Source organism: Molothrus ater, chromosome 12 (genome assembly GCF_012460135.2).
Source record: "Molothrus ater isolate BHLD 08-10-18 breed brown headed cowbird chromosome 12, BPBGC_Mater_1.1, whole genome shotgun sequence".
Taxonomy (NCBI): Eukaryota; Metazoa; Chordata; class Aves; order Passeriformes; family Icteridae; genus Molothrus; species Molothrus ater.
Genome location: NC_050489.2, coordinates 19,959,618 through 19,986,939, shown reverse-complemented (window position 1 = coordinate 19,986,939; position 27,322 = coordinate 19,959,618). Strand labels below are relative to the sequence as shown.

The 27,322-nt window shown below is 56.5% G+C and overlaps 2 protein-coding genes across 2 annotated transcripts in view; both read left to right on the top strand.

The window, feature by feature from the left end:
- The window catches only part of ANKRD11 (ankyrin repeat domain containing 11), a 130,521-nt gene extending 108,680 nt beyond the window's left edge, over positions 1-21,841 (top strand). Inside the window, 10 exon segments of the mRNA XM_036390136.2 lie at positions 6,173-6,343; positions 7,406-7,609; positions 9,637-9,779; positions 10,464-10,611; positions 11,322-15,632; positions 15,635-18,051; positions 18,815-18,913; positions 19,005-19,148; positions 20,174-20,266; positions 20,618-21,841. Coding sequence (XP_036246029.1) covers positions 6,173-6,343; positions 7,406-7,609; positions 9,637-9,779; positions 10,464-10,611; positions 11,322-15,632; positions 15,635-18,051; positions 18,815-18,913; positions 19,005-19,148; positions 20,174-20,266; positions 20,618-20,803 — 7,916 coding nt within the window. The 3' untranslated portion in view covers positions 20,804-21,841.
- Positions 21,842-23,949: 2,108 nt separating this feature from the next.
- Positions 23,950-27,072, top strand: SLC22A31 (solute carrier family 22 member 31). The gene is made up of 9 exons (XM_036390151.1): positions 23,950-24,288; positions 24,737-24,840; positions 24,915-25,069; positions 25,220-25,388; positions 25,670-25,791; positions 25,893-26,001; positions 26,080-26,294; positions 26,389-26,500; positions 26,585-27,072. The coding sequence occupies exons 1-9, from the start codon at positions 23,950-23,952 to the stop codon at positions 26,931-26,933; spliced, it is 1,674 nt and encodes a 557-aa protein (XP_036246044.1). The 3' UTR covers positions 26,934-27,072.
- Positions 27,073-27,322: the final 250 nt, after the last annotated feature.

Genomic DNA, 27,322 nt, shown 5'->3' with positions numbered 1-27,322 from the left:
GGGTCAAAGCTGGTGGTCCCCAGCAGTGCTGGGGGCTCTGCTCTCCTTGGGGTCCCACTGCCTCCCTGGGTGCCCAGCTCCCTCCCTGTGTGTTCCAGTCTCTCCCTCTTTGTCCAGCTCTCTCCCTGTGTGTCCATCTCCTCCCCTGAGTGCTCTTGGAGGAATAAGGGAGGGAGAAACCCCACCAGCTCTCCAAGCTGGTCTGTGCATATCAACCTTTCTGGGCTCAGAGGGCTCTCCTGGTGCCCAGGACTGATTCCAGGGGCTTGTGGCCAGCCAGGGAGGTGCTGTGGTGGACGGGGGCCAGGGTGAATATGGTTGGCAGGAGCTGGCCTTGGAGCTTCAAACTTCTTCTCCCTAATCCCCCGAGGTTGTTACGTGACGCTAATTAGTAGGTTAGAAAATGCTTGATGAATCAGCTGACCCAAACCATCCTCTCCTGGAGCCGGCTGCTGCTTGCCTAATGCTGGAGTGTTTGGAGTGACACGGCATGGGAACGGGCTCGTTAGTCCCAGCTCGGCGAGGCTGGCCAGGGAATCCGTGAGAAGCAAATTGCTGGCTTATTAAAAAGGGCATCTGCACCCCACAGTGGTGTTTGTGCCGTCCCCGGGCCTGGCTGCGCTCCGGTGTGTGCAGCTGGGGGTGCGCTGCAGCGGGGCTCTCTTTGCCTGTGTCATTTCAGTCCTTTTACTAAAATAGTAAGAAACTGTTCTCACCTAGCAACCAGGGAGAGAGTGAATGTCAGAGCTTCTCCCTTGCTAGCTGGGCTCCATAATGCCGGTACAGTGTGCAGAGCCTGGCACACACCAGCCTTCAGATCACCCTGAGAAACTCCCCGTGTGCAGCAGCCATCTGGGAAGGGCTGCGCAGAAAACCAGGTCGTTTTATGACGGGAGCTGCCATAAATCTCCCTCCTCCCCCCTCATCACCTCCTTAACATGCAGAGGGAGAGGTTGCAGTGTACTGTGTCTCTGTGAACCAAAAATCTATCAATGATGGCTTTTTCCTTAATACAAGAGCTTTTATCAGCGCTGTCTGCAGAGTGTCCTGGCCCCAGCTCCGGGAGGAGAGGGCTGGCCAGAGCCTTCCTCCCCCGTCCTCCCTCCTCCAGCTCTTTCTATTTCGTGGGAAATGAACGGTCTGGACTTGAAAATTGATCTTGCTCTGAATAACTCACTTTTAACATGGAGATTGTTGTTTGTGATGAAGCCTCTGGGTTCCTCTCACAGCATGTTGGGAGCCAGTGGCCGCTCTGTGAAGGAGCTGCTTTTACACATCAGGGCACAGCTGTGGGGTCTGGCCCACAAGTGTAGGGAGAGCACCTGGATTTGGACCACAGGCTGTCACACAGCATTAAACCCCTCTAGTCAAATTGTATTTTAAAATACTGCAGCCAGTGGGGTTGGGCCCTGCAGATCCTCATCCCCAGGGAGCCCAGCTGAGCACTGGGGATGGTGGGCTCAGCTGCACACTGACATGGTTATAAAGGGGCTTGTTCCTTCTGCTGGCACCTTTTCTCTGCTCCTGACTCACAGCCAAGGTCTCCACTATCCTTTCCAGCAGTGTGGGATGAAGCTCTGGCTCTGGTCCTCCATCCTTCAGGTGGGAACGAGCTCCCCACTCTATGGGAGCAGCTCAGGGTGCCTTCTGTCAAGGCAGACCTTGCTTTTCCTCTTGTTTTCCTTTGTGGCACTAGGTTGATAAACCAAATCAGCTCCTGGCTGTGTCCCTGGTCTGTTGTGTGCAGTGTGCCCGACATCTCCTGGTGCCAGAGTGTCCCCCCAGCCCGAGCTGTGTTCCTCTGCATTCCAGGGCTCTCCTGCTCACCCTCCTCACTGAGCACTTCACCACCAAGTGCTCTGGTCTGTCCTGCTGCCCTCTCTTGTTTGTCCACCTGTGCCATGGTGCTGCTTCTGCCACCTCCAGCCTTCCCTCAGCCTGCTCGTCCTTCAGTTCTGGAGCGCCCCACAGCCTTGGCGTGTGGTGGGACCGTGCTGCTCTCACTCCTGAGCCAGGGGCCCACATTGCAGGTGCCCTGTGAGCCTGGGAGTGCATCCTCAGGGCTGGACCTGCTCTGCCCTGCTCTGAGCCGACATGCTCCAGAAGGTTTCATGCCCTCCAAGTTGTGCAGCAGGAATGAGTCACTCTTACGCAGGCCGGCCGGGCTGGGGGGAGCGCAGCCCGCCTGCTCTCCCAGGGGTGCAGTGCAGTCTCTGTTGCTGTCTGAGCCGCTCTAATTTATTCCTATTGATCTCTGGTGGTGCTGGCTGGGCTCAGCAGCGCCTGCAGAGCCCCTCTCGCCGCTGGGGCGGCACTCGGCGTGGCCCAGACGCTCGGCACGAGCTGCTGCTGCTGCTGCTGCTGCTGCTTCGGAGCCGGTATTTTTCCTCAGGGTTCCACCTCCCGTGCGTGTGTTGTCATGCCGAGCAGCAGGAGCAGATGCTTTCTGCATTACAGGGTGTGCTGCGTGCGTGGGGAGCGAGGGGCCGCGCGGCTCCGGCGTCCCCACGACCTGCCACAGTCACACCATGTGTGGAGAAACCTCTGAGAGGTTTTCCATCACCGCCCTGCTCTCCTCCTGCTCCTCTCCGTTTCAGCTGGGGCTGGGTTCAGCCTGTGTCTGCACACAGAGCCAGCCCAGCAGCACTGAATCCCTCTCCATCTGCCCTGGGATCCTTATGGAGCTGCTGAGGTGCTTCCAGCAGCCCTGGATTTGTGCTCCCCACTGCAGCACTGCCTGTAGTCTCGTGTGGGCACCAGAACCACCCTCTGGGTGATGCTCAAACCCTTTGTCCTGGGAGTCTGCTCCTGCTCAGCCTTCCCAGCCTATCGGGCTCGGTGTGGTGAAAGGCAGGAGCAGTTCCCAGCTCAGCTCCTGCTTTCCCCTTTAAGCTGTGCACGCGGTTCCTGCTGGCGTCAGCGCGAGGGAAGAGCCGAGCAGGATCCCCGAATTAAACCAGGGCTGGTGCTCGGGAGGTTTGCAGAAGGGCTGGAGCAAGCAGCAAACAAGCTGCTTTAAAAATAACTGCATGGAGGTGTGGCTCATCATCCTGGGCTCACAGAGCATCCGTGGGCTGCCGTGGTCTTCTCCCACTGGGATCTGTGTGCACGGTCCAGCCACTGCCAGCACTGAGGGCTGCCTGCCTGCACACCCCCCGTGTCGCTAGGGTTTGTGCTTGCTGAAGGGGTTTTAGTGTCAAATAAGCTTTTTTTCTGTCAGCCGAGGTGGGTAACACTGAGAGAGTTTCTCTCCAGTCACTCTGTGTTGCTGCAAGCTGTTCCAGAGGCGCAGTTATTTGGAGGCACAGGAGCAGCCTGCAGGAGCCAGCAAGCTGAGATCTCTGTGCAGGGACACCTTTAAATCTGCTGCAAATCTGATTCTGAGTAAAATCCTCTGGGCTCAAATAACACACATGCAGCTCTGTGAGCCTGGAATCAGCCAGGGCTCTCACCCTGCCGAGGCTCAGGATGGGAAGTGGATGATGGGAGCAGCTCTGTCTCCATCCTCTGCTTGCATTTCAGACCCAATTAAGGATCTTGCTTATGTGGTCCCTCCACGTTGCCTGAGGATTGTGCCAGGCAGGGAGCTGGGGGCTGCCACGCTGCCCGTGCCATGGAGCCATAGAATCATGGCACGGTTTGGGTTGGAAGGGAGCTTAAAGCTCATCTCCACGCCCTGCCTTGGGCAGGTACACCCTCCACTGGACCCTTAGGGTAGGGTGTCACACCAGGTTGCTCCAGGTCCCATCCAGCTGGCCCTGAGCCCTTCCCACCAGGAAGCACAGGCCCGAGTCCTCGGCTGCCTCCCCATAGCGAGCGAGAGCGCGGCAGCCGCTTTCCAATTTATTTTTATCTTGTTGATCACATGCTTTGTAATGTTAAATGTTCTGTGGAGGAGGAAATTTCTGCAACTGCAGAATGAATAGGAGTTTAGGGGGGTTTCGGTTGAACTTGATAATCAATTTTTGCAAATCCCAGGCTCGTGCTGACAACCTGCAGCAGCCAGGGGATATTAATGAAAATGTTCCCATTCTAATTGTGGCTCTGTACGTGCGGAGCAGCCCTGGGCATCGTGTGCTCCAGGGACTCTGCTTGGTGGCACCAGCCAAGATATGACCCCTCAAGCTTCTTCATGCCTGGCTTTGGGGCATGGCTGGATGTGACCAAGGCTGGAGGAAGCCAGGCCTGGCTGAGCAGGGTTTAAGCAGCTTGGAGAGGTGCTGCACACACGGGTCAGGTGTCCCTGTGTCCCCTGGCAGGACACACAGCACAGCAGCGTGGCTCCTGGAGCCACCTCGGCAAAGTTGTCTTCCCGTAAGCATGCTGGATTTTAATTTTATTTTAAGCCATTAAAAAACTGTCCTAGGATCTGATTTCATCTTCCAGCTCTGTTACAGCTGCCAGGATGACCAAAATGTGGTTTCAGAATAGACTGGGATTCGCCTTCAATGCAGACATGTTTCCAGGGCTTGCATTTCATAGAATTATGGAATGGTTTGGGTTGGGAAGGACCTTAAGACTGATCTCATCCCACCCCTGCCACAGGCAGGGACACCTTCTGCAGCCTCCAAGCCCTGTCCAACCTGGCCTTGGATGCTTCCAGAGATCCAGGTGCAGACACAGCTTCTCTGGGCAATGAGCAGAGGGCTTTGAAGAGGGGTGGCTGAGCTCTCTGGTTGAGAGGTTCCCTGGAACTGTCATTGTTTCCTAAATGTGCAGGATCCCAGTAGCAGGGGTGGATGGAAATCACCTGCACCAGGTGGCACTGAGCAGCAGAGGCTGGCAGCTCTGTGCACTGTGTCCAGAAGAGGTTTGTGGAGCTGGCTGTGCCTGAGCCGTGGAGCTGAGAGCGGCAGGAGCAGAACATCCCCACCCACTGCTGCCCTCCTCTGCCAGAGACCTTTCCTCAGCTGCACTTTGGGGGTGAAGGAAGAACCCTGTGCTGTGGGGCACAGTCTGGTGGCCGTGTGTGACCCTGTCCCTTGGTGGTTCCAGCTGACCTGCTGGACTTTGTGTGGAGGCACCAGAGGCTCCACCCTGCTGGCCATGTGCCCGTGACCCACATCTAGTGTGACACAGGGGCTGAGCAGAGCTGGAGAGAGGCTGCAGCATTGCTGGTTTTTATTAAGGTGAAGGTACTGAGGCACCTTAACATTGTCCAGAGCAGCTGTGGCTGCCTTATTCCTGGCAGTGCCCAAGGCCAGGCTGGACAGAGTTTGGAGCACCCTGGGACAGTGGAAGGTGTCCCTGCCCATGGGAGTGGGACTGGATGGGCTTCAAGGTTCCTTCCCACCCAACCATTCCACGACTGTGTGACTGTGGTTTGGGGGTGCTTGCTCTTGGTCTCTCAGTAGAAGCTGCCTTTGCAGCTGGATGATTAGGAGACCAAGTATTAGGCTGGATTTGGGATGACAAGCCAGGCACTTCTGAGATTTCTTCCTCCCCTCCCTTGTGTTTGTTTGGGATTTTTTAGAGGGTTGCAGAAGACCTGAGGGCAGGTGGGTGTTCTGGGCCAGGTGGGAGCAGCCACTTTGGGAGGAGAGGACCAGCCTGGTGCTGCCCACACCTGTTTGACTGCAGCCTCCTTGCTATGATGATGATGATGATGATGATGATGATGAGATGGGTGTGATGGCCACATTTCTGAGCTGCCAGCCTGTATCTTTCATTCAGCTCTCCCTGTTGATGCTGTTCAGTGCCTCCAGCTGGGTCCATGCTGTGCTGGTGTCAGTCTGAGTAGGCTCCTCCAGGCACCCTGGCATGGGATGGAGGCTCCTGAAGCAGGATGGGAGGTGCAGCTCTGGCCGTGGCCCCTCAAAGGGTCTGTTCCCTCTTTCCTCTGCTGCTCTTTGGTGGTGGAGAAGAATGGGAGGCTGTTGGAGGAGCAGGAGTGGGGCATGTCCTGGCTGCACCTTCACTGCTGTGGGCCTGCGTGGCTGCTCCAGGTGCCAGTGCTCCCACTGCAGGGATCCAACAGGGATCACCCACAGGGATCCCTCTCTCAGCACAGGGATCCATCCATTACCACAGGGATCCATCCATCCCTCAGCACAGGGATCCATCCCTCCCTCAGCACAAGCTTTTCGGATCTGTCAGTCCCACGCTCAGACAGGAGCGTGGCTTTGGGCTCCAGTGGCACTGATGGCTTGTGTCCTGTGTCCTTGTCCCACAGAGAAACAGGGTCCCGAGCGGAAGAGGATTAAAAAGGAGCCCGCCACCAGGAAGCCGGGCCTGCTCTTCGGCATGGGCCTGTCGGGGATCCGGGCTGGGTACCCGCTCTCCGAGCGCCAGCAGGTCGCTCTCCTCATGCAGATGACAGCAGAAGAGTCTGCAAACAGCCCAGGTGAGACCGGGGGGTTGTTCTGAAGGGTGGGCAGGCAGGTGGGAGCTGCAGCCAGAGGCACCCAGATGTCCGGAATTCCCGGGGTCTCCAGAGGTCCAGCAGGACTGAGCTGCCACCCCTGGCATGGTGCAGGGGGGCTGCTTTGCTGCTCTCTGGGGTCTCACTCCTCCCACAGGGCTCTGCAGGTGTGGTGTCACTGGGATCTGCTCGTGGCTCTGGCTGCCTTTCCTTTTTCCAGGGTCCCTCGGGCCCAATCCAGGCACCCCCAGCCCGCCCTGGCTGCTCAGCTGGAGCTTTGCTTCCATGGGAGCCTCCTCCACCTCAGCTCTCTGTTTCCCACTGACCTCTCAGGCTATATCAGTAAAGGAAGATTGTGAATGAAGACAAAATACTATCCTCTGTAGGTTTTTAATGTTTCTTCTCTTGGAAGGGGATAAGATGTGTAACCACCACAGCTGTAACTTGAGGTGTGGAGCAGCTGGAATGTGTTTACCATGGATTTTGTGTTCTAGTAATTTTTATCTGTTGCAAACGTGTCCCCCCCATTTTTGGAGGCTCTGTGCTATCCATGTACTCACATCCACATCCTACACACAACACTGCTGCTTTTAGCCAAAAAAACACCAATTTCACTGCTTATGTTGCTGTTATTTGGGAAAACAAAAAGGGAAAAAGCTGCAGAGCATTCCAGTGTTCTCCCAGGAAATGCAGTCTCCTCCCAAGGCCATCAGGCCTCACATGTGCTTGGTAAAAGGCCACTTCTCTCGGGAGCTGAGGTTTGAGGGTAAGGAGCTGCATTGTGTGCTCCCAGATCACGGGATTGCCCACAGTGTTTGCCAGGACTGCAGCTCTCCAGTGGGTCTGGCAGGCCGAGATTCCCATCTCTGTGGGACACACAGGCTGCCCTGTTCACATCCACTCCAGAGCCTGGGTTGCCTCTTGCTGCCTTGTGGTGAATATTTCGGGAAGAGCCGAGACCAAACGTGATGCACGAGCTCCCTCTAAGGGCGTAGGAACTCCACGGAATGGCACTCCCTGACGCTGTTTCTCTCCTCCCTGCAGTTGACACAACACCAAAGCATCCCTCTCAGTCTACAGTTTGTCAGAAGGGAACTCCCAACTCTGCCTCCAAAACCAAAGATAAAGTAAATAAGAGAAACGAGCGAGGAGAGACTCGGCTGCACCGCGCTGCCATCCGCGGGGACGCCCGGCGCATCAAGGAGCTCATCATCGAGGGTGCAGATGTCAATGTGAAGGACTTTGCAGGTAACTGCCCAGGAATCCCAGCTTTCTTCCCACCTGGTTGCATGTTCCACCTCCAAGAACGACTCCCAGCAGAAAAAGTAGTTTGTTTCTAACATGGGGTTGCGCCTTGGAAAGAGGGGATTTGCCAAAAATTGTGATTTTGCTCTTTGAAGAGAAAAAAGTCTTTTTGCCCCTTAAAAAACAAAACAAATAACAACAAAAAGCCACATAAAAAATCCCCCGAAGCATCAGTTTTCTTGTTGGAGCTTGGGAGCAGAATTCCCAGGCTGTGCAGTCTGCTCGAGGTGGTGAAGCTGGGCTGGGCAGGATCCAGAGAATCCCTGGAGCTGTTGTGGCTCCACACCCCAAAACTGACCAGGCCACTCTGGACTGTTTCCTTCTGCTCTTCCATGGCGGGGGGCCATGTTGGAAGTGTGGAGGATGATTTGCAAAGGGAGGTGGGCAGGTTTAGCTCTATTTTTACTTAAAATAGAAGGAATTACATGCACAGAAATACTGCTGAGAGTGGGTTTGTGAAGTCAGCTCTCTGGAATTGGGGGGCTGATGCCTGTGAATTTTTGGGAGTTGTTTTTAAGGACTGAATGTGGGGGTGCTGCTGATGGAGAGGGAATGTGAAGGGCAAGGTTGGGCTTCCACCAAACACCCAGGCTGGAGTTATTAACCATCCTGACCCTCAGCTCAGGAGTATTGCCTCCTCCTCCTCCTTCTCCTCCTCCTCCTCAGCAGTGCTGCCAGGCTCCTGCTTAGGGTGGTGGGATGAGATGGGAGCAGCCCTGAGTCCTGCAGGGAAAGGCAGCCATGGGATGCTGGTGAAGGGGTGATGAAGGTGCCATTCAGTGGGGCTGGATCAGCCTTTCTCCAGCACATCCCAGAGCTTGACTTTGCTCTTTGCTGTTCTCTTCGCATGATTTCGGGGCTATAAATAGGCATGGCTGTTCCTCCACCCGTATGATTAATCCCAGTGCCAGACTGAAGTATCAGTTGTGATTAATTCCAGGCACAGGTGCCCCCTCCAAAGGCTCCGAGTGAAGGTAACGGAACGCGCTCCCACGGCGCTATCAGCAAAACACCAGAGCAGCCGCGCTGCCAAACTTCAAAACAGGCTCTGCTTAAAAATAGGCTGTGGAACATGATAAAATAGTTTGTTCTGTGCTCTTCAGAGATTTGTTTGAGAGCTGGAGCTGCCATTACTGTGGAGAGGCTGTTGCTTGGTTTCCCCCCCAACCCAGGCCGGTGTTCCTGTGTTTGGAGAGCACACAGAAAATCTGTGTGGGGGCTGTCTTGAGCCCTGTCTGCAGTTCTGAGCTCAGGCCTGGTCTGGGCACCAGGGTTTCCCTTACAGAGGGCTTGGAACCTAAAGCCAAACCTAAAGGAGCTTAAGAGAAGGCTTGGAGAGGGGCATTCCACAGGACCATAGAGTGGCAGAACAAGAGGGAATGGCCTTAAGCTGACATAGGGCAGGGTTAGATGGGATGTTAGGAAGAAATTCTTCCCTGTGAGGGTGGTGAGGCCCTGCCATAGGTTGCTCAGAGAAGCTGTGGCTGCCCTATTGCTGGAAGCATTGAACGCCAGACTGGAGGGGACTTGGAGCAGCCTGGGATAGTGGAAGGAGTCCCTGCCCATGGCTGGGGGTGGGAATGGATGAGCTTTGAGGTCCCTTCCAACCGAAACCATTTCATGATGGTATCAAGGGGAACAGATTTAAGACCTGCTTTCACATGACATCAGCAATTCTCCTTATCTCCCATATAAAACTTCCAATTTCCAGGGGCTGTGTCAGGTCTGGCAGATGCTCTGACTGTAGCACATGCTATGACCAGAGGGAGAAGGGGGATTGATGCTGTGACTGCCTGGCAGGAGTAGCAGGGCAGAGCTGCAGGTTCCTTCCTGCTGCACCACGGGGATCCATGCAGACACTTGGCCATCAGAGCAGCACAGCCCTGCCCAGGCTGCCCCTGCAGGCTTTCCCCATGTCTCAGTGTCACTGTGAGGGTGGTGCCATGTCCTGAGTGTCCCTGTCCTTGCAGGCTGGACGGCGCTGCACGAGGCCTGCAACCGGGGCTACTACGACGTGGCCAAGCAGCTGCTGGCGGCGGGCGCCGAGGTCAACACCAAGGGGCTGGACGATGACACCCCCCTGCACGACGCGGCCAACAACGGCCACTTCAAGGTCAGGGTGCTGGCACTCCCTGCCCTGCTTTAAACCACTCCCCTGGAAATGTGGGCTTCGAGCAGCCCGCTGTGAAAACACAGAGATTCTGGGTGGTTTTGTCTCGTTTCCCATGGAGTGGACAGGAGGTTGTGTTCAAGGCCAGGCTGGACAGGGCTTGGAGCAGCCTGGGTTGGTGGAAGATGTCCCTGCCCATGGCAGGGGGTGGCATGGGATGGGCTTGAAGGTCCCTTCCAATCTAAATTATTGTGTAATTTTCACTGTTTCAGAGCTGTTGAGTGCTTTAACTGGTGCTCCCTGCACAGGGGGATACTTCATTCTTCTGGAATTGGGACAGGAGCATGATTTTGTCCCTTGTTTTTCCCCCTTCTTTCCTGCCCAGGTTGGTTCTTAGAATCACAGGATCATTAAGGTTGGAAAAGACCTCCCCAGTCATCAAGCCCAACCATTAACCTACTGCTGCCAGTGCACCACTAAACCCTGTCCCTAAATGTTTTTTGAACACTTCCAGGGATGATGATTCCACCACTTCCCTGGTTATGTTGCTGGGGCTTCTCTCTTATGTTAGTACCACAAGGCATGTCCTGAAGACACCAATTTTTTAGTTATGTAAGAAAACCATGGAAAAAAAACCCTGGAATCAAAACATGGTGAGCATCCTTAAGCCTCATTTTCTCTTTTTAGGTGGTGAAATTGTTGTTGCATTATGGAGGGAATCCTCATCAAAGCAACAGGAAGGGCGAGACACCTTTGAAAGTAGCGAATTCTCCCACCATGGTGAACCTGCTCCTGGGGAAGACCACGTACCCCTCCAGCGAGGAGAGCTCCACAGGTGAGAATGGCCTTTGTGTGGCCGTGGCAGTGACAGCTGTGGCCTGCAGCTAACACAGAGACCTTAGGAGGACAGGGAAGTCAGGAGCCCACCTGTAGCTGTAACCCAAATTCAGACAACATAACCACCAGCTTTAGTTTGGGGGGATGTGTGCCATGGAAGCAGCATTGAGGTTGTTTCCCTGGTGCAGTTGGGATGTAGGATTGGAAGCCAGTTGCAGGTAAATGGATGTCTTACCTATAGAAGCTGGGTAATTCCAGTGGAGAGGAGGGGGTTTGAGTGCCAACACTGTTCCTGTTGTTCAGCTGTCCCAGCACTGGTGTTTCAGTTTCTGCTTCCAGGCTGTCCCTGCTAGAGCCTCTTCCACCACTGCCACCACTGTGGGACACTCTGCAGGTTTTAATTAGTGCAAATTAGAGTTCTCAGTCTTTTGGGGAGCCTTCACCTACACTGTGTGCAGTCATAACCCTGTTCCAAAGCTCTCATGATACACCCAGGATGTTATTTTGAGGAACACCCCATGCAAGTTGGAGCTGGAGGAGCTTCCTTCCAAAAAGACCCTCCAAGCTGTTGGGTGCCAGCTTGCAAAGGCTGGGTGAGGCCAAAGGGTGTCAGGATGTTTGCAGGGGTTGGTGTGTGCAGGAGACCAGTGATGTTCCCTCCCCAGAACCCTTGGCAGTCCTTCACACGCTGTTCTTCTCTCTCTGCAGAGACCTCAGAAGAGGAGGACGCCCCTTCCTTCGCTCCCTCCAGCTCCGTTGATGGCAATAACACAGACTCAGAGTTTGAGAAGGGTTTGAAGCACAAGCCCAAGGCCCAGGAGCCCCCTAAAACCATCACCCCGGTGAAGGATGAGTATGAATTCGATGAGGATGATGAGCAGGACCGGGTCCCACCGGTCGATGACAAACATTTGCTGAAAAAGGATTACAGGAAAGAGACTAAAGCAAACAGTTTCATTTCCATACCCAAAATGGAAGTGAAAACTTATACTAAAAATAACACAATTACACCAAAGAAAGCTGCCCACCGCATCCTGTCGGACAGCTCGGACGAGGAGGAGACCAGCGTGGCCGTGGGCACGGGGGAGAAGCTGCGCCTCTCCACCCACTCCATACTGCCCAGCAGCAAAATTCGGGAGCCCGCCAGCACCAAGGCACCCAAGGAGAAAAGCAAAGTAAAAAAGAAGCGGAAGAAGGAGACAAAAAACAAAGAGGTTCGGTTTGGCAAAAAAAATGACAAGTTTTGTTCCTCTGAATCAGAGAGTGAAAATGTGGAGAGTGAGGAGGATGATAGAGACTCTCTACAGAGCTCTAGCTGTGTAAAGGACTCAAGGCTAGTGCTAAAGGAATCCTCCTTGTTTAACTCTCTGTCTGCCTCATCGACCTCTTCACATGGGAGTTTAGCATCCCAGAAACATAATGCCAGTCTTACAGAACAGCACTCCAAGCACTGGAGGACGGACAATTGGAAAACCATATCTTCTCCAGCTTGGTCAGACGTCAGTTCCCTATCGGACTCCACCAGGACGAGGCTGACGAGCGAGTCAGACTACTCGTCAGAGGACTCGAGCTTAGAGTCACTAAAGCCAGTCAGGAAGAAACCAGAGCACAAAAAGAAAAACACCCCCCACAACACTGTTTCTGAGAAAAAGAATTCATTCCATAGCAATGTGGATGGAGCAATTCCAAAGCTGGACAAAGAGGGGAAGGTTGTTAAAAAGCATAAAACAAAACACAAACATAAAAACAAGGAGAAGGGACAGTGTCCCATCAGCCAAGACATTAAAATAATCAAAACATTTTCTTTTGAGTTTGAGGACTCTAAACAAAAGCCTGAGAAAGGCTTGATAGTAGAGACAGAAAATCCAGTCGAAAACAAGTTGAAAGTGTTAAAGCACGATAGGGAACATGGTAAGAAGGAGGAAAAGCTCCCCAAAGGTAAAGCAGAGGAGAAGGAGTGGTTGTTTAAAGATGAGACTGGAAAATCCTCAAAAGAGGAGAAATCATTAAGAAAAATCAAAGATGGTAGTAAAGACCTGAGCAAATCCTTCAGAGAAGGATTGAGTAAATCAGAAAAAGAGAAACCTGTCAAGGAGAAATCTCCCAAGGAGGAGAAGCCGAGAATACACAAGGAGGAGAGAAAGAAGAAGTCAAAGGACAAGCAGTCCAAATCTGAGAAGAAGAATGAGCTGAAGGAGGAGAAGGTTTCTAAACTAGAGAAAGAAAAATCCTTCAAGGAGGAGAAGGAAAAATGCAAAAAAGAAAAACTTTACAGGGACGAGTCCGGGTTTGATGAGTTTAATAACAAAACTCAATTTGCCGAAAGCGAGGACACGAAGTTCAGCCTTTCGGACGATCAGCAGGAGAGGTGGTTTTCAGACCTGTCCTCTGATTCATCCTTCGATTTCAAGGGTGAGGACAGCTGGGATTCTCCAATAACAGATTTCAGGGAGATTAAAAATGACACCGTGGCAAAGCTAATCATAGAACCTGTGAAAGAGGAAATTAAAGACAAGAAAAAGGAAAATAAAATAAAAGAGAAGAAGGAATACAACGAGAAGCGGAATGAAAAGGACACTTTCTTAAAGAAAAAGGAGAGGGATTATGTGGAGAAAAGCTCTGAGAAGAAAAAGGACCAAACAGACAGGCACAAAGTTACTCCCAGTTATTTGCCTGAAAAGGATAAGAAAAGGAAGGATTCTGTGGAGACTGGCAAGGAAAGGAAAGAAAAAGACACAGGTGAAACCAACAAAGACAGAAAAGATTCCTCTGACAGCTCTAAAGAGCGAAAAGATCCCAAGACGAAGCAGGAGGAGCCCTATCGAGATGACTTCAAGGAGTATGGCTGTGAAACATTCTTCAAGGACAAGTCTGACCCTGAGTTCAGTGGCAAAACCCTGGAGAGCTGGGAGAGGCACCATTCTGGGAAGGAAAAGGAGAAGAAAGATGCTGCTGATAAAGAAAAAAAAGAAAAGGTGAAGCCAGAAAAATACAAGGAAAAATCCAAAGAAGGCGACAAGGAGAAAAATGAAAAGGCTGCTCCAGAGAAAATCCTGAAGGACAAAGAACTAGAGAAGAGTTTCAAAGAGAAGAAAGAAACTAAGGAGAAATACAAGGATCTTCACAGCAAAGACAAGGAGAGGAAGAGCTCCTTCGACCAGGTGAAGGAGAAGAAAGAGAAAACCTTTTCCACAGACAGAGACGATTTCTCCGAGAAGAAGGATGAGAAGAAAGGCAAGGAGAAGAGCTGGTACAGCATCGCTGACATCTTCACGGATGAGAGCGAGGACGAGAGGGATGATTACAGCCTGAGCGGGTTCAAGGTGGGCGATTCAGCTGGCGGCGAGGGGCATCGCCTGGACAGCCTGCAGGACAAGGACGACGGTGCCACGGCCGAGAAGGAGCTGTACCCCGACAAGCACCGCAAGTACTCCTCCGACCGGCAGCACTCGGAGAAGCAGAAGGACAAGGAGTCCAAGGAGAAGAAAAAGGACAAAGGAACATCGGAAGGGGGAAAGGAGAAGAAGGAGAAGAGTTCCTTTGAGAAACACAAAGAGAAGAAAGATAAGGACTCCAGTGAGAAGTATAAGGACAGGAAGGAAAGGATGTCCATAGATTCCACTCAGGAGAAGAAAAACAAGCAAAAGCTCCCAGAAAAGGTTGAGAAGAAACACACCAGTGAGGACAAGGTGAAAAGCAAACACAAGGAGAAGCCGGACAAGGAGCATTCCAAAGAGAAGAAGTCTTCAAAAGGAGGGGAGTCGGAGAAGAGCCTGCTGGAGAAACTGGAGGAGGAGGCTCTGAATGACTACAGGGATGACTCCAATGACAAAATCAGTGAGATCTCCTCTGACAGCTTCACAGACAGAGGGCAAGAGCCAGGACTCACCAGCCTCTTCGAGTCTTCTAACCTCTCTCTGACCGACGCCGCTGAAGAAAAGTTTAAGGACTCTCTCCCTTTACCCTGCCTTCAGGACAAGCTCAAGGAGAAGGAGAGGCACCGACATTCCTCATCTTCCTCAAAGAAAAGTCATGAGAAGGAAAAAGCAAAGAAAGAGAAGACAGAGAAAAAGGAAAAATCAGAAGAATTCAAGGACTCCAGCAGCAGAAAGGATTCCACTCATTATGAAAAGGATTTCTCTGTGGATGGGGAGGCTTTTGGCTCTTCCTACAACATGAAGGCAGACGCTGATGAGGAACCGGAGAAGAGCATTGATTACTTATTTTCTGAAAAGAAGGATAAAAATGATTCTGAAAGAGAGCTGTCAAAGAAGGCGGAGAAAGAAAAGACTTACGGTTCCAGCACCATCAGCACAGCTAAAGAGAAAAAGAAGCGGGATAAACACAAGGAAAAATGGAAGGAGGAAAAGGAAAAGCATAGGGACAAACACACAGATGGTTTCTTTAAACATCACAAAGATGAGCCAAAGTCAACACTGAAAGATAAGGATGGGCCTCAAGTTACCACCTTTAAAGATAAATCCAAGGAGGACAACCTCAAATTCGGTGAAACCAAACTGAAGGAGAAGCTTAAGGAGAATCAAGACAAAGACAAATCAGAGTCCATAAAAATAAGCAATGGGAATGAAAAAATAAGCCTTTCCAAAGACAGCGGCAAGAAGGATGCCAGGCCAAGGGAGAAACTTCTGGGAGATGGTGATTTGATGATGACCAGCTTTGAGAGGATGCTGAGCCAGAAAGACCTGGAGATTGAGGAACGCCACAAAAGGCACAAGGAGAGAATGAAGCAAATGGAGAAAATGCGGCACAGGTCCGGAGACCCCAAGTTGAAGGACAAACTTAAAAGCTCGGAGGATGTGCGCAAGAGGAGCCTGGATCTGCCAACCAAGAAGCCGCTAACGCTGGACACGCAGCTCAAGGACAAGAAACTCAAAGAGTTGGGTCCCCTGACTCCTATCCTGTCACCGGAAAACAAGGCACAGCCTGCTGTGGGGACAGACTCCAAGGACTGGATCACGGGTCCCCAGCTGAAGGAGATCCTCCCAGCATCTCCCAGGCCGATCAGAACCGGCCCACGGGCGTCCCGACCCCGGCATCCGTCGTGTCCTGCCCGAGCTACGAGGAGGTGATGCAGACTCCCAGGACTCCATCGTGCAGCAACGAGGACTACACAGATCTGATGTTCGAGTGTGCGGACTCTCAGCACTCGCTGCCCATCTCCACCATGTCCATGAACGCTTGCTCTCCTTCCTTCTTCGACAGATACACCAACGTTTCCAGCGGGCTCCCCGAGAACCCCAGTCAGACCCCGACTCGCACCATTCCCTCCTCAAACCTCTACCGCTCCATCTCAGTGGATATCAGGAGGGCGCCCGAAGAGGAATTCAGCGTTGGAGATAAGTTTTTCAGACAGCAAAGTGTCCCAGCAACATCTAATTATGACTCTCCTGTGCAGCATTTAATGGAGGAGAAAGTTCCCCTTCCCTCTGTTCCTGCTGAGAAGTTCCAGTGTTTGTCTCCTGGGTATTACTCCCCGGATTATGGAGTTTCCTCACCCAAAGTGGAAGCTTTGCACTGTGCTCCGGGAGCCGTCAGCGGGGTCGCCCAGTCTCCCGAAAGTGTCTTTTCTGGTTTACAAGCAAAATCCTCCCCTTCGCACAGGGATGAGTTGCTGGCTCCTTCAGTGGAAAGTGCTCTTCCCCCCGACATCGGCATGCCCTTGGATACCACGGAGGAGCAGCAAGCCACTGCCTCCATCATGCCACCAGAATCCACCTACCTACCACCCATCGAAGAAAACCATTTTAGTTCAGCAATGCCCGAACAAAACAACATAGACTGGGATAACCCTCCTTCCCGAAACCCAGACACTGCCATTCCTCCCAGCCTCATGGGCAACCCCGCAGAGCACTCTGTCACCTGGTCCATGGGCTCGGAGCTTCTGATGAAATCTCCCCAGAGGTTTTCCGAGTCCCCTAAACCTCCACTCTGTTCCCTAGAGCCAATTCATCCTGCGCCAGTAGCCTTCATTCCCACAGAGACTTCCTACCCTGTTTCTCCCATCTCGTACCCTCTGTCAGTGTCTGAACCGAGGCTGGAGGAAGTCAAGGAGGATGCTGAGGAAGCAGTTCCAGGAGAAATTGCAAACGCTGAAGAGCAAGCTCCGTACATGTCCCCTACTAGGTTAGACACCTTCTTCAACAACTGCAAGCCTCTTCCAGAAGAAGCACCAGAGATCCCTCCAGAGCCCCCGTGTGTGCCAGCAGAACCTCAGGCCGAAGTCGTTGCTGCACCAGAAAACAACTATTTGGAGAACAGCAACGCAGCACCTGCGAATGCAGAGGAGGCGGTGACGTGGCCAGACCCCTTCACCAACACCGAGGATGAATTGGACCTTGGCCCCTTCTCGCTCCCAGAGCTGCCACTCCAGCCTAAGGACGTTGCAGAGACGGAGATGGCTGAGGCAGAAGCGGTGGAGGAAAGCCCAGCAGCAGCTCCAGAACCGAGCGCTGGCATCATCAAAGCCAGCACGTCCGTGATAGCGTCCGGTGAGCCGGAGGAGCCGCCGGCCAGCCAGGCAGCGGCCACCCTGCCCCCGGACACAGAACCACCAGCAGAGGAGCAGAAACCAGAAGTGGCTGCACAAGAATCCACCTCGGAAGCGCTGAACGCAGCTGAGGAGAAGGCAGCGGAGGACTCGGAAGCGCAGGTGTTCCAGCAGACCCCGTCCGAGCCCGCGCAGGCCGAGAGCAAAGAGGTGGAGGCCGTGCACGAGGAGCTGCCATCGGCTGGTGGGGTGGCAGAGGGCAGCTCCCAGCCCTGTCCCGTGCCCGTGGCCAGCTCCGAGGCCGGCGCTCCACAGGACGGTGCCGCGGCCCGTGGCGGGAGCCAGGCCCCGCCACCCCAGGCGGACGCTCCTCCTGGCAACGCTCAAGCAGAAATTGTGGAACCAGTACAAAAACCAGTAGCAGAAGCTCCCAAACCACCCAAAATAGAAGAGATTCCTCAGCGGATTACCAGGAACCGGGCTCAGATGCTCGCCAACCAAAACAAGCAGAACGCCGCCGCGTCCGAGAAGGAATTTCCTCCCGTCTCCGCGCCCGTCACGCGTGCCAAAGGCCGCATCACGGAGGAGGACGATTCCCAGGCTCAGCACCCGCGGAAGCGCCGCTTCCAGCGCTCCAACCAGCAGCTGCAGCAGCAGATCAACACGTCCACCCAGCAGACGAGGGAGATGATCCAGCAGACCCTGGCAGCTATCGTCGATGCCATCAAACTGGACGACATCGAACCTTACCACAGCGACAGGTCCAACCCCTACTTTGAGTACCTCCAGATCAGGAAGAAGATTGAGGAGAAGCGGAAAATTCTGTGCTACATTACTCCCCAAGCTCCGCAGTGCTACGCTGAGTATGTCACCTACACAGGCTCCTACCTGTTGGATGGCAAACCCCTAAGCAAGCTCCATATTCCAGTGGTGAGTCACCTTCTCTCTTTAGCCTCGGGAACTGTCCCCCCTCGCTGTTACACACACATCCAAGCTGTCCCCCATGCCCTGTCACCACCTTGCAATGCCAATGTGCCCCAGCCTGCCTTTGGAATATGACACCAAACCTGAGCCTGGGTAAGTGCCTGGCTCTGTGGTAAATGCAGCCCCTGAGTTGCTGCATTTTTGCAGAGAAGACCTTGAGCTGTGCTGAGGGACCTGAGATTTAGTTGGGCTTTAGAGCAAAGGTTGTAAGAATCCACTAGATCTGAGGCTGGGAGGTAAAACTGCTCTTGCAGCAGTGTAGTAACAGGTTAATGACCCTGGAACATGGGAAAAAGATGGCTCTTAACTCCTGCCATAATTTTCCCAAGCTCTGCTCTTTGACTTGGCACCAGAATCAGCATTTTGCTGCTGTGCTGCAGGAGCAGCCTCACTAATACAAAAGCATCAATAAACATGGTGGTAAATCTGGGCTCCAGGCTGGAGGAGAAGGGTCAGTGTGACCAGGCTCCATTCCTTGCTGCACACCCTGCCCTGCAACACGAGGGTGTGTCAGGCTCTGGTTGTTCTTGCCAAGTCCTCACCCTCACAGAGTCTGAGCACTGGCAGGACCTTGTCCTTGGCAGAGTCTCTCCCCAGGCACCCCTGGGGATGTCCCTGCTCCCTCTGTGGCCAGCACACGTTTCAGGGTGCAGCCAGCCCTGGCTGTGCCCCACAGAGGTCCTGCTCTCACCCCTGCCTGTGCTCACAGATCGCGCCGCCGCCGTCGCTCGCGGAGCCGCTCAAGGAGCTCTTCAAGCAGCAGGAGGCTGTGCGGGGCAAGCTGCGCCTGCAGCACAGCATAGAGCGGGTAAGGAGACACTCCAGATGGGGAGCAGGGCCCCAGTTTCCCCCGCTGGCGAGGCTGAGGCTGCCACACTGACTGCTCTGCTCTTCCTCAGGAGAAGCTGATCGTGTCCTGCGAGCAGGAGATCCTGCGCGTGCACTGCCGGGCAGCCAGGACCATCGCCAACCAGGCCGTGCCCTTCAGTGCCTGCACCATGCTGCTGGACTCCGAGGTGTACAACATGCCTCTGGAAAATCAGGTCAGTGCCTGCCTCAGCGGTGAGGAAGGGCCTCAGGGGCTCTGTAAGACCCTGAAGGAGATGGGCTTTTCTGGAGGGATGGAGGGAAGCATGGAGGCAGGAGTTACTAGTGCTCTCCTTGCTCAGGTCACCCACCACTGCACACAGGTGCAGGATGTCACCTCCCCCTGAGGGCAGAGTTAGATATTGGGAAGGAATTGTTCTCTGTGAGGGTGGAGAGGCCCTGGCACAGGGTGCCCAGGGATGCTGTGGCTGCTCTATCCCTGGAAGTGTCCAAAACCAGGTTGGAGGGGGTTGGAGCAACCTGGAATAGTGGAAGGTGTCCCATGACGGGGTGGAATGAGATGGGCTTTAAGGTCCCTTTCAATCCAAATTATTCTGTGACTTGGACCATCATTTGCCTAATTGTCTAACTGAATGTGGGGTACAGGGAGTTCATGTCTGTTAGGAGCAGAGATGGCTCAGCTTTTTCAGTGAGTCTTGGGACCCTCCATCCTTCTTGGTCAGGATCATCTGCACGCTGGAAAGGTTTCCTTTACTACACTCTGAGGTGCTTCTCCCTGTGGAAGGGAGGGAGTAGAAACATTACACTGCTGCATTGCAGGAGGGATCCTGGGCAGGGACAGCATCCTGGGATTTATTAGCGAGCTGTGTGTTGATCCAGGAGCTCTGATTTATCCGTCGGCATTTCCCAGCCAAGTGTCTGTGCTGCTGCTGTCCTGGCATCAGCTGAAGGAGTCAGAGAGGTGCAGGTGCTGTGATGGGCTGACATGGACAGACTCCCTGCAAAGCAAGGAGAAACAGGGAGTATGTGCACATGGGTGCATCCCCACCTGAGGCTGAACCCCTGGAAAGCGCTGCAGGAGCAGCTGGCAGCAGTGATGTCCATCCTCCCTCCCTGCAGGCTCTGCAGTTCTGAGGGGTGTGTGCCCCAGGAGGGGCTTATGAATGTGGCCTGTGAGACCTGTAACTGCTTAAAGCACAAAACTAATCCCATGTCCCTGCTTTTGCTGTCCCGTCCTTAGGGAGACGAAAACAAATCGGTCAGAGACCGTTTCAACGCGCGACAGTTCATTTCCTGGCTGCAGGACGTGGATGACAAGTACGACCGGATGAAGGTGAGAGCTGTGGGAGCCCCGTGCTCCAGGCAGGGGCATTCCAGGAGGGTTTTGCCTGTGGCTGGAGCCTGGGAGCTGCCTTAGTGGTTTCCAGCACAGAGTGGGTGTCCAGAGATTGTCAGGGCAGCGTTGCACGGGAGTGGATGCTCTGAAGTGCTGACAAGCCTTTCAAACCCAAACTTTGGGGTTTGTCTCGGCTCCTGCTGGAGCTGGGCTCAGCAGAGATTCCACATCCAGGTGTCCTGTGTGTGGCACCCCTTGATGCATTTAACACTGTCCCCACTGTGGCTGCATGGTCCTGCCTGTGCCTGCCACTCAGCCCTCACGTCCCGTTGTTGTTTCCCAATCCAGACGTGCCTGCTCATGCGACAGCAACACGAAGCAGCTGCCCTGAACGCGGTGCAGAGGATGGAGTGGCAGCTGAAGGTGCAGGAGCTGGACCCCGCGGGGCACAAATCCCTCTGTGTCAACGAGGTGCCCTCGTTCTATGTGCCAATGGTCGACGTGAACGATGACTTTGTGCTCTTGCCGGCATGACAGTTCCACCCCAGGAGACATCTCTGAACACTGGCAAGGACGGGAGCACTCCGAGGTCGGGCGGTCGAGCTCACATTCACCCTTAACCGCTTGCTGATGAATCCCTGGTCAGAGGAGGAGGAAGCAGCTATCGGCAGAAAACAAAACAATAAGAAAAATAATTGCACTTTCTTCACGACGTGTCCCTCGCTTCCGGACTGACGCGGCCCCTGGGGCAGCGGGCCGGGCGCAGCTCCTTCCCGCGGCAGGGAGGCTCCGGGCAGCGGGCGCTCGGCGGCCCCGGGACTGGCCGAGGCGCGGAGGGACGAGGCCAAGGACACCGTGTGTGTGTTGCAGAAGCTGCTGAGCGGGGCCAGCAACCACGTGAACCATGTACTTGTGAACACCGTGATTTCCAGCTCTCTGTTTTCCACCGGGCGCGGATCTCCTCTCGGAGAAGCTGCAGTAGGAAACCATGGGGGGAGGGGGGGGTGTTTGAGTTTCTCGTTCCATCATGGGTATGTCTAAAAAAAAAAAAAAAACAAAACAAAAAAAATGCTACAAAAAAAAAATCGCAAAAAAAAAAATAAACAAACCAACAATTAGAAACAAAAGGACAGTGTCCAAGTTGGGCAGCGGCGGCTCCGGAGCGGGGACAGCTCCGGGATGTGCCGGTGGCCCCGCAGCAGCCGCTGGGGACGGGCAGAGGAGCCGCCGGGGCGGCACGGCCGGGGAGACGGCGACGCAGAGAAAGGACTTTGCCAACTGTGTTTTTAATGGAGTAAAATCCACGTGGTTTATATATTTTTTCCTTTAATCTTGGGCATTTCGTTTCTCTTTCTGAGAACATAACTTGAAAACACTACAGAGCCAATACTCATATAAAGAAAAATTGTATCCCATAAATGCTGTACAGTTTTTATATACATTAACAATGTACTTTTGCTGCCTTCTAGATAATTTATTTTGCAACACATTACTGCACAGTTGTAAATAACTTATGTACTGTAACATCACTTTCAGTTATGTGTAAAGAAATAAATAAATTAATTAAAATTATCTTTGTATTTATGGTTCACCCTGGGCAGCAGTTTCCCTGTCAAGGAAAAGGTTGCTCAGATCAGCTGCCCGTGGCAGGGGATGGAACAAGATGAGCTTTAAGGTCCCTTCCAATCCAAACTGTTCTATGATTTTCATTCTTTCTTTTCTGCGTCTCTCTGTGTGCAGTGGGATTGGAACCCTCAGGGCTGGGTCACGGGGAGAGGGCACCCCCCTGTGTTGGTGAATTCGCTGAGCAAGAGATGGTGTTTTGGGGTTGCAGAGTCTGGACAGGGATGGGTGGATCCAGGCAAACTCAGTCCTCACTCAGCAGCTCAGGGATGCAGCTGGAGGCAGATCCCGGTGCCTTTCCAGGACCTCAGTGCCTTCCCTCCTCCTGCTGCCCAGCCTTTCCTGGTGGCTGCAGCTGCCAGCCCCGGGCAGCAGCGAGAGGTGCCCCCACGGACCCCACTGCCAGGCTCTGGCTTCTCCAACTCCCTCTGTTGGGGACCAGAGGGGACCCCTGGATTCAGCCCCCAGCTCCCTCACTGCTGCCAGCTTTGCAGCCACTTGAGGAATTTTCCACAGTGGGGGCAGGGGGATCCTGGAGGATTTCACTCCAACGCATCACAGCAGCTTCAGAAGAGCCAGGGGGTCCCACTGTCCCCTGCCCAGCCCTCAGCCCCTGCTTTGGCACTGCTGGCACCAGGAGTGGGGCTCACACAGCCACAGCAGGACGGGCAGTGCCATGTCCCAGCTGCAGCCAGGGGGATTTTTCCCTCCACCCTTTTCCTGGCCTGTGGAACCAATGCTGGGACCAGGGGCTGCTCCTGTGTCAGAGGCTTCAAGAAAGCAGCCACAGGTAACAATTGTTCTTGGATTAATTTCCATCGCTGGTCTTTATTTTGCTAAACAGCCATACATTTGTCTCTGTAGTCACAGAGAGGCCTTTCATGAGCATTGTAAAGCTGGAAAGTCCCACAGGCTCATCTGACCAGGGTGCTGGTGACCTTGGGAGTCTCCAGGGTCAGTTTTCGTCCTGGTGTAACTCCCAGATGTGTGTGGGGGTGTGGATCCCTCAGAGGGAGGTAAAACAACGCAGATGGGATTTTTTTAGTGTAATTTTTCAATGTGGCTTTCAATGTGATTTTGCAGATGGGAGTTTTTCCACCATTGCAGGTCTGAAGCTGAGCACCGAGTGATGCTGCTGCCCCCAGAAATCACATTTGTGAGTAAATTTTAGAAGGAAGAGGGAAGTAAAGCCTGTTTGCAGTTTGGCTGCTCTGTTGGCTCTTCCCACGGGCTCACATGGTGCTGGGTGCCAGCACGTTCCCTTCCTAGAGGGGGTGTCACAGATTCCACTGGCCCCCTCTGAGGTTTGGGGGGACCTGGGTGCATTTGTGGGTGTTCCCAGATGGGTCCTGGAACCCCCGGCTGCACCCCAGGACCCCCAACACCCCCAACACTGAGAGGGGTCAGGAGCACCATGGAGAGGGGGGGCTGAGCTGGGGTGGGGGCAGTGAACCGGGGCTGGGGGAGTGGGGCTTGGAGAACCAAACTGGGGCGCTTGGGGGGGGCAAACCAGGCTGGGGGTGCAGCGAGCTGTGGGAACTGGGGCCAGGGTTGGGGGGAGTGAACCGGGACAGGGATCGGGACCGGGGCTGGGGTTTGTGAACTGGGCTGGGGAGACAAACCAGCCTTGAGAAGCGATCAGACCGGGCAGGACTGAGCCTCGTGTTGTGGGGTAGCGAACCGGGGCTGGGGGGGTCTGAACCGGGGCTTGGGGGGTCCGAACCGGGGCTTGGGGGGTCCGAACCGGGACTGGGGGGGTCTGAACCGGGGCTGTGGGGTCAGAACCGGGGCTGGGGGGGTCAGAACCGGGGCTGGGGGGATTCTGAACCGGGGCTTGGGGGGTCCGAACCGGGACTGGGTGTTCGAACTGGGGCTGGGATGTCCGAGCCGGGGCTGGGAGGGTCCGAGCCGGGGCTGGGGGGGTCAGAACCGGGGCTGGGGGTCAGATCCGGAGGGAGCCGTCGGGGCGGTGCCGCGGGGCGGGTCCGGCCGGTGCCGCCCCGCCTGGCCGCGCTGTGCGGGTGCCGGTGGCGGTGCCGGTGCCGGTGGCGGTGGCGATGGCGCTCGGGGGGTCGCGGCCGCGGGGCCGGCGGGCGGCGGGGGGGTGGGCGCCGTGCGCGGCGCTGGCGCTGGGCTGGGCGCTGGGCTGGGCGCTGGGCGCGGAGCCCCCGCACCGCTGCCGCCCCGACCCCGCGCTGCTGCCGCCGCCGCTCCGCCGCCTGGGCGGCCCCGCGCTGCTCCGCGCCGCCGTGCCGCGCCTCCGCGGCGGCTGGAGCCCCTGCCAGCTGTACCGGTACCCCCCCGGCAGCGCCCGGCCCAACGGCACCGGGCCCTGCACCCGCGGCTGGCACTACGCGCTGCCCGCCGCCGGCCTCCGCGCCAACCTCGTCACGCAGGTGGGCACGGGGGTGCCGGGACCGGGGGCTGCCGGGGCTGGGGACAGTGCGGGACCCTCGGCCTGGGGCGGTCTGCGGCGCTGGAGGGGGCGAGGGGACCGTGGGTAAAGGAGGGGTTGAGGGAGGGGCTGGGAACCCTCTGGGGGGGATACCTGAGAGGAGTCGGGGGGAACAAACTGGGGGGTCCGGAAGGGATCCCACGGGAAAGCCCTGGGTGTGCAGGGACAGCAGTGACCCCCTGGAGGGGTTGGGGCTGGCTGGGGGAGCCTGGGGAAGGGTGCTGAGGGTGGAATCGCCAGTACTGTCCCCTCACATCTGTCCCCACATTTCTGTTTGTGGGGTGGGGGCTCTCCAGGAGCCCTGCAGCCCCATCCATCCCAGCCCTGTGGGCAGTGCCAGGGGGTCTGCCAAGCCCCCCACGCTGACACCTCCTGCCGTGTCCCCGCAGTGGGACCTGGTGTGTGCCTCGCGCTGGAAGGTGCCCCTGGAACAGACCACGCACCTGCTGGGCTGGACCCTGGGCAGTGTCACCGCTGGCCTCGCCTGTGACAGGTAAAGGGGGTCCCTGGGCAGCCCCCGCGGGCAGGGGGCACCGTGCCCAGCCCCTCACAGCCCGTCCCTGGCAGGTTCGGCCGCCGTCCCACCTTCCTGCTGTCCCTGGCGCTGGCCGTGCCCGTGGGCCTCGGCGTGGCACTGGCCGTGGATTTCCTCACGGTCCTGGTGGCACGGCTGCTCTTTGGGGCCGCGCTGGCCGGAGCCTTCCTCAGCCTCTACGTGGCACGTGAGTGTGAGGGGGCATCCCGAGGGGTCTGGGGGCTGGGGATGCTCCAGGATGCCCTGGGGTGCGGGATGGGCTGGAATCCAGGGTGTTCCAGGGTGCAGGATGCCCCGTGTCCTTGGCACCCACCGTGGCCCCCTCGGCCCCTGCCAGGGCTGGAGCTGTGTGACCCCCCCCACCGCCTGGGGGTGACGATGGTGGCCGGGTTCTTCTGGATGGCCGGGGAGCTGCTGCTGCCGGGGCTGGCCCTGCTCTGCCGGGACTGGCGGGTGCTGCAGGGCGCTGTCACCATGATCCTGGCCCTGCTGGCCGCCAGCTGGTGGTAAGGACCCCCGGGCAGGGGGGCTGCGTGGGGCTGGGCTGTGCCCCGGGGCTGGTGCCAAGCTGTTCCCAGCCCAGGGCACCCCGCCCGGGGCCGCGGTGGGGATCAAAGCCCCCCCGGGGCTCTCCAGGGAGGGGAACCCCCCCACCCTGGGTAAATGTTTGCTCAGGTTTGAAGCTGAGGGTTTCTGGGCAGCGTTGCTTTGAAGCCAGGTGGGAAGGTCGGTGCTGGAGGGTGGCCAGGCCCGTGGGGAGCCCCGTGACCTGACACCCGTGCCCCAGGTGCCCGGCCCTGCTGCTGGAGTCGCCGCGCTGGCTGCTGGCCACACGGCAGCTGGAGAGGGCCAGGAAGACCCTGCAGGCGCTGGCCGAAGACAACTGTCCCCAGGACAGCCTCCTGGCGGGTGCGTGGGGCGCTGCGAGCGCCACCGGCCCCATCCCCGAGCCGTGGCTGCGGGGTGCTGGAGCAGAGCCGGCTCTATCCCGGTTTCCCCTCTCCCGGCAGAGCTGGAGGCGCTGTCCGAGGGGCCCCCGCGGCCCCGGTTCCACTCAGTGTGCGAGATCTGCGGCACCAGGGTCATCTGGAAGAACGGCGTCATCCTCGGCTTCGCGGCGTGAGCGCCGGGGGTGCCGGCGGGGTGAGCCTGGGCCGGGGGGTGCCGCTCGCTGACCCTGACCCCGCTGTCCTTTAGGTTCATCGGCTCCGGCATCCGCCACTGCTTCACCCGCAACCTGGTCCCGCACCTGCCGCACTTCTTCTCCTCGCACCTGGCGCTGCTGGGCACCGAGGCGGCCGCCTGCCTCTTCGTGTGCCTGACGGCCGAGCGCTTCGGGCGCCGCGCCATCCTCCTGCTCTGCACCGTGCTCACCGGCATCTCCTCCCTCCTGCTGCTGGCCCTCACCCAGTGTAGGACCCCCGCGGGACCCCCGGGACCCCGCCCCAGCCAGGGGAGGAGGGGTGGGTGCGGGGTTTGCCCCTGATGTGCTTCACCCCCCCGCAGACCTGCTGGAGCTCATCGTCCTCACGCTGTCCGTGGTGGGCACGGCCGCCTCCCACGCCGTCACCATGCTCAGCATCTTCTTTGCCAGCGAGGTTCTCCCCACCGTGGTCAGGTAAGGGGGAGCTGCCCCCCCTCCTGTGCTCCCCCCGAGCGGGGGGGCCCGGGCAGAGCCCCCCTGAACGCGTTCCTCCCGCAGGGGCGCCGGGCTGGGCCTGGTCGTGGGCGCCAATTTCGTGGGCAAAGCCGCGGCGCCCATCACCGCCATCCCCAACAGCCGCGGCTTCTTCCTGCACCACGTCGTGTTCGCCTCCTTCGCCATCCTGGCCGTGCTCAGCATCATGCTGCTGCCCGAGAGCCAGGGCCGGGCGCTGCCCCAGTCCCTGCAGGACGGCGAGAGCCAGCGCCGCCCGCCCCTGTTCCGCCGCCCCCCCCGCGAGGACCACCTGCCCCTGCTGGCCCCCCACGCCCTCCCCCAGGACTATTCCCGCCTGGCCGCCTCCGCCAAGAGGACGCTGCGCTCCCCGGACCCCCCCCGCGAGATGTAGCCGTGGCCCTGGGGCTCCCCGTGCTGCGGGGGGGCTGAGCAGGGACCCCCGCCCAGGGAGCGGCGGTGCTGGGGGCCCTGGGGCGGGGGTGAACCCCCCGGCGGTGCTGCCGGCTCCCAATAAAAGTGCCTTGTTTCTACTGGTGTGGGGGGGGTCACGCACCCCCACCACCGACCCCCGCTCTTTATTATGGGGGTGCCCAGGGGTCTCCTCGCCCCCTCCCCAGCTGTGTGGGGCTCACTCGGGCGCCCCCCCCAGGTTTGCTGAGCTGGGCTCTGCGGGGTGTGTGGGCGCGCACCCCCTGCACGGAGGCCTCTCGTTGCACACGCGTGTGCAAAGCCGCTCCAGCCGGGCATCCTGTGCGGGTCCATTCGTGAAGCCGCAGCTCT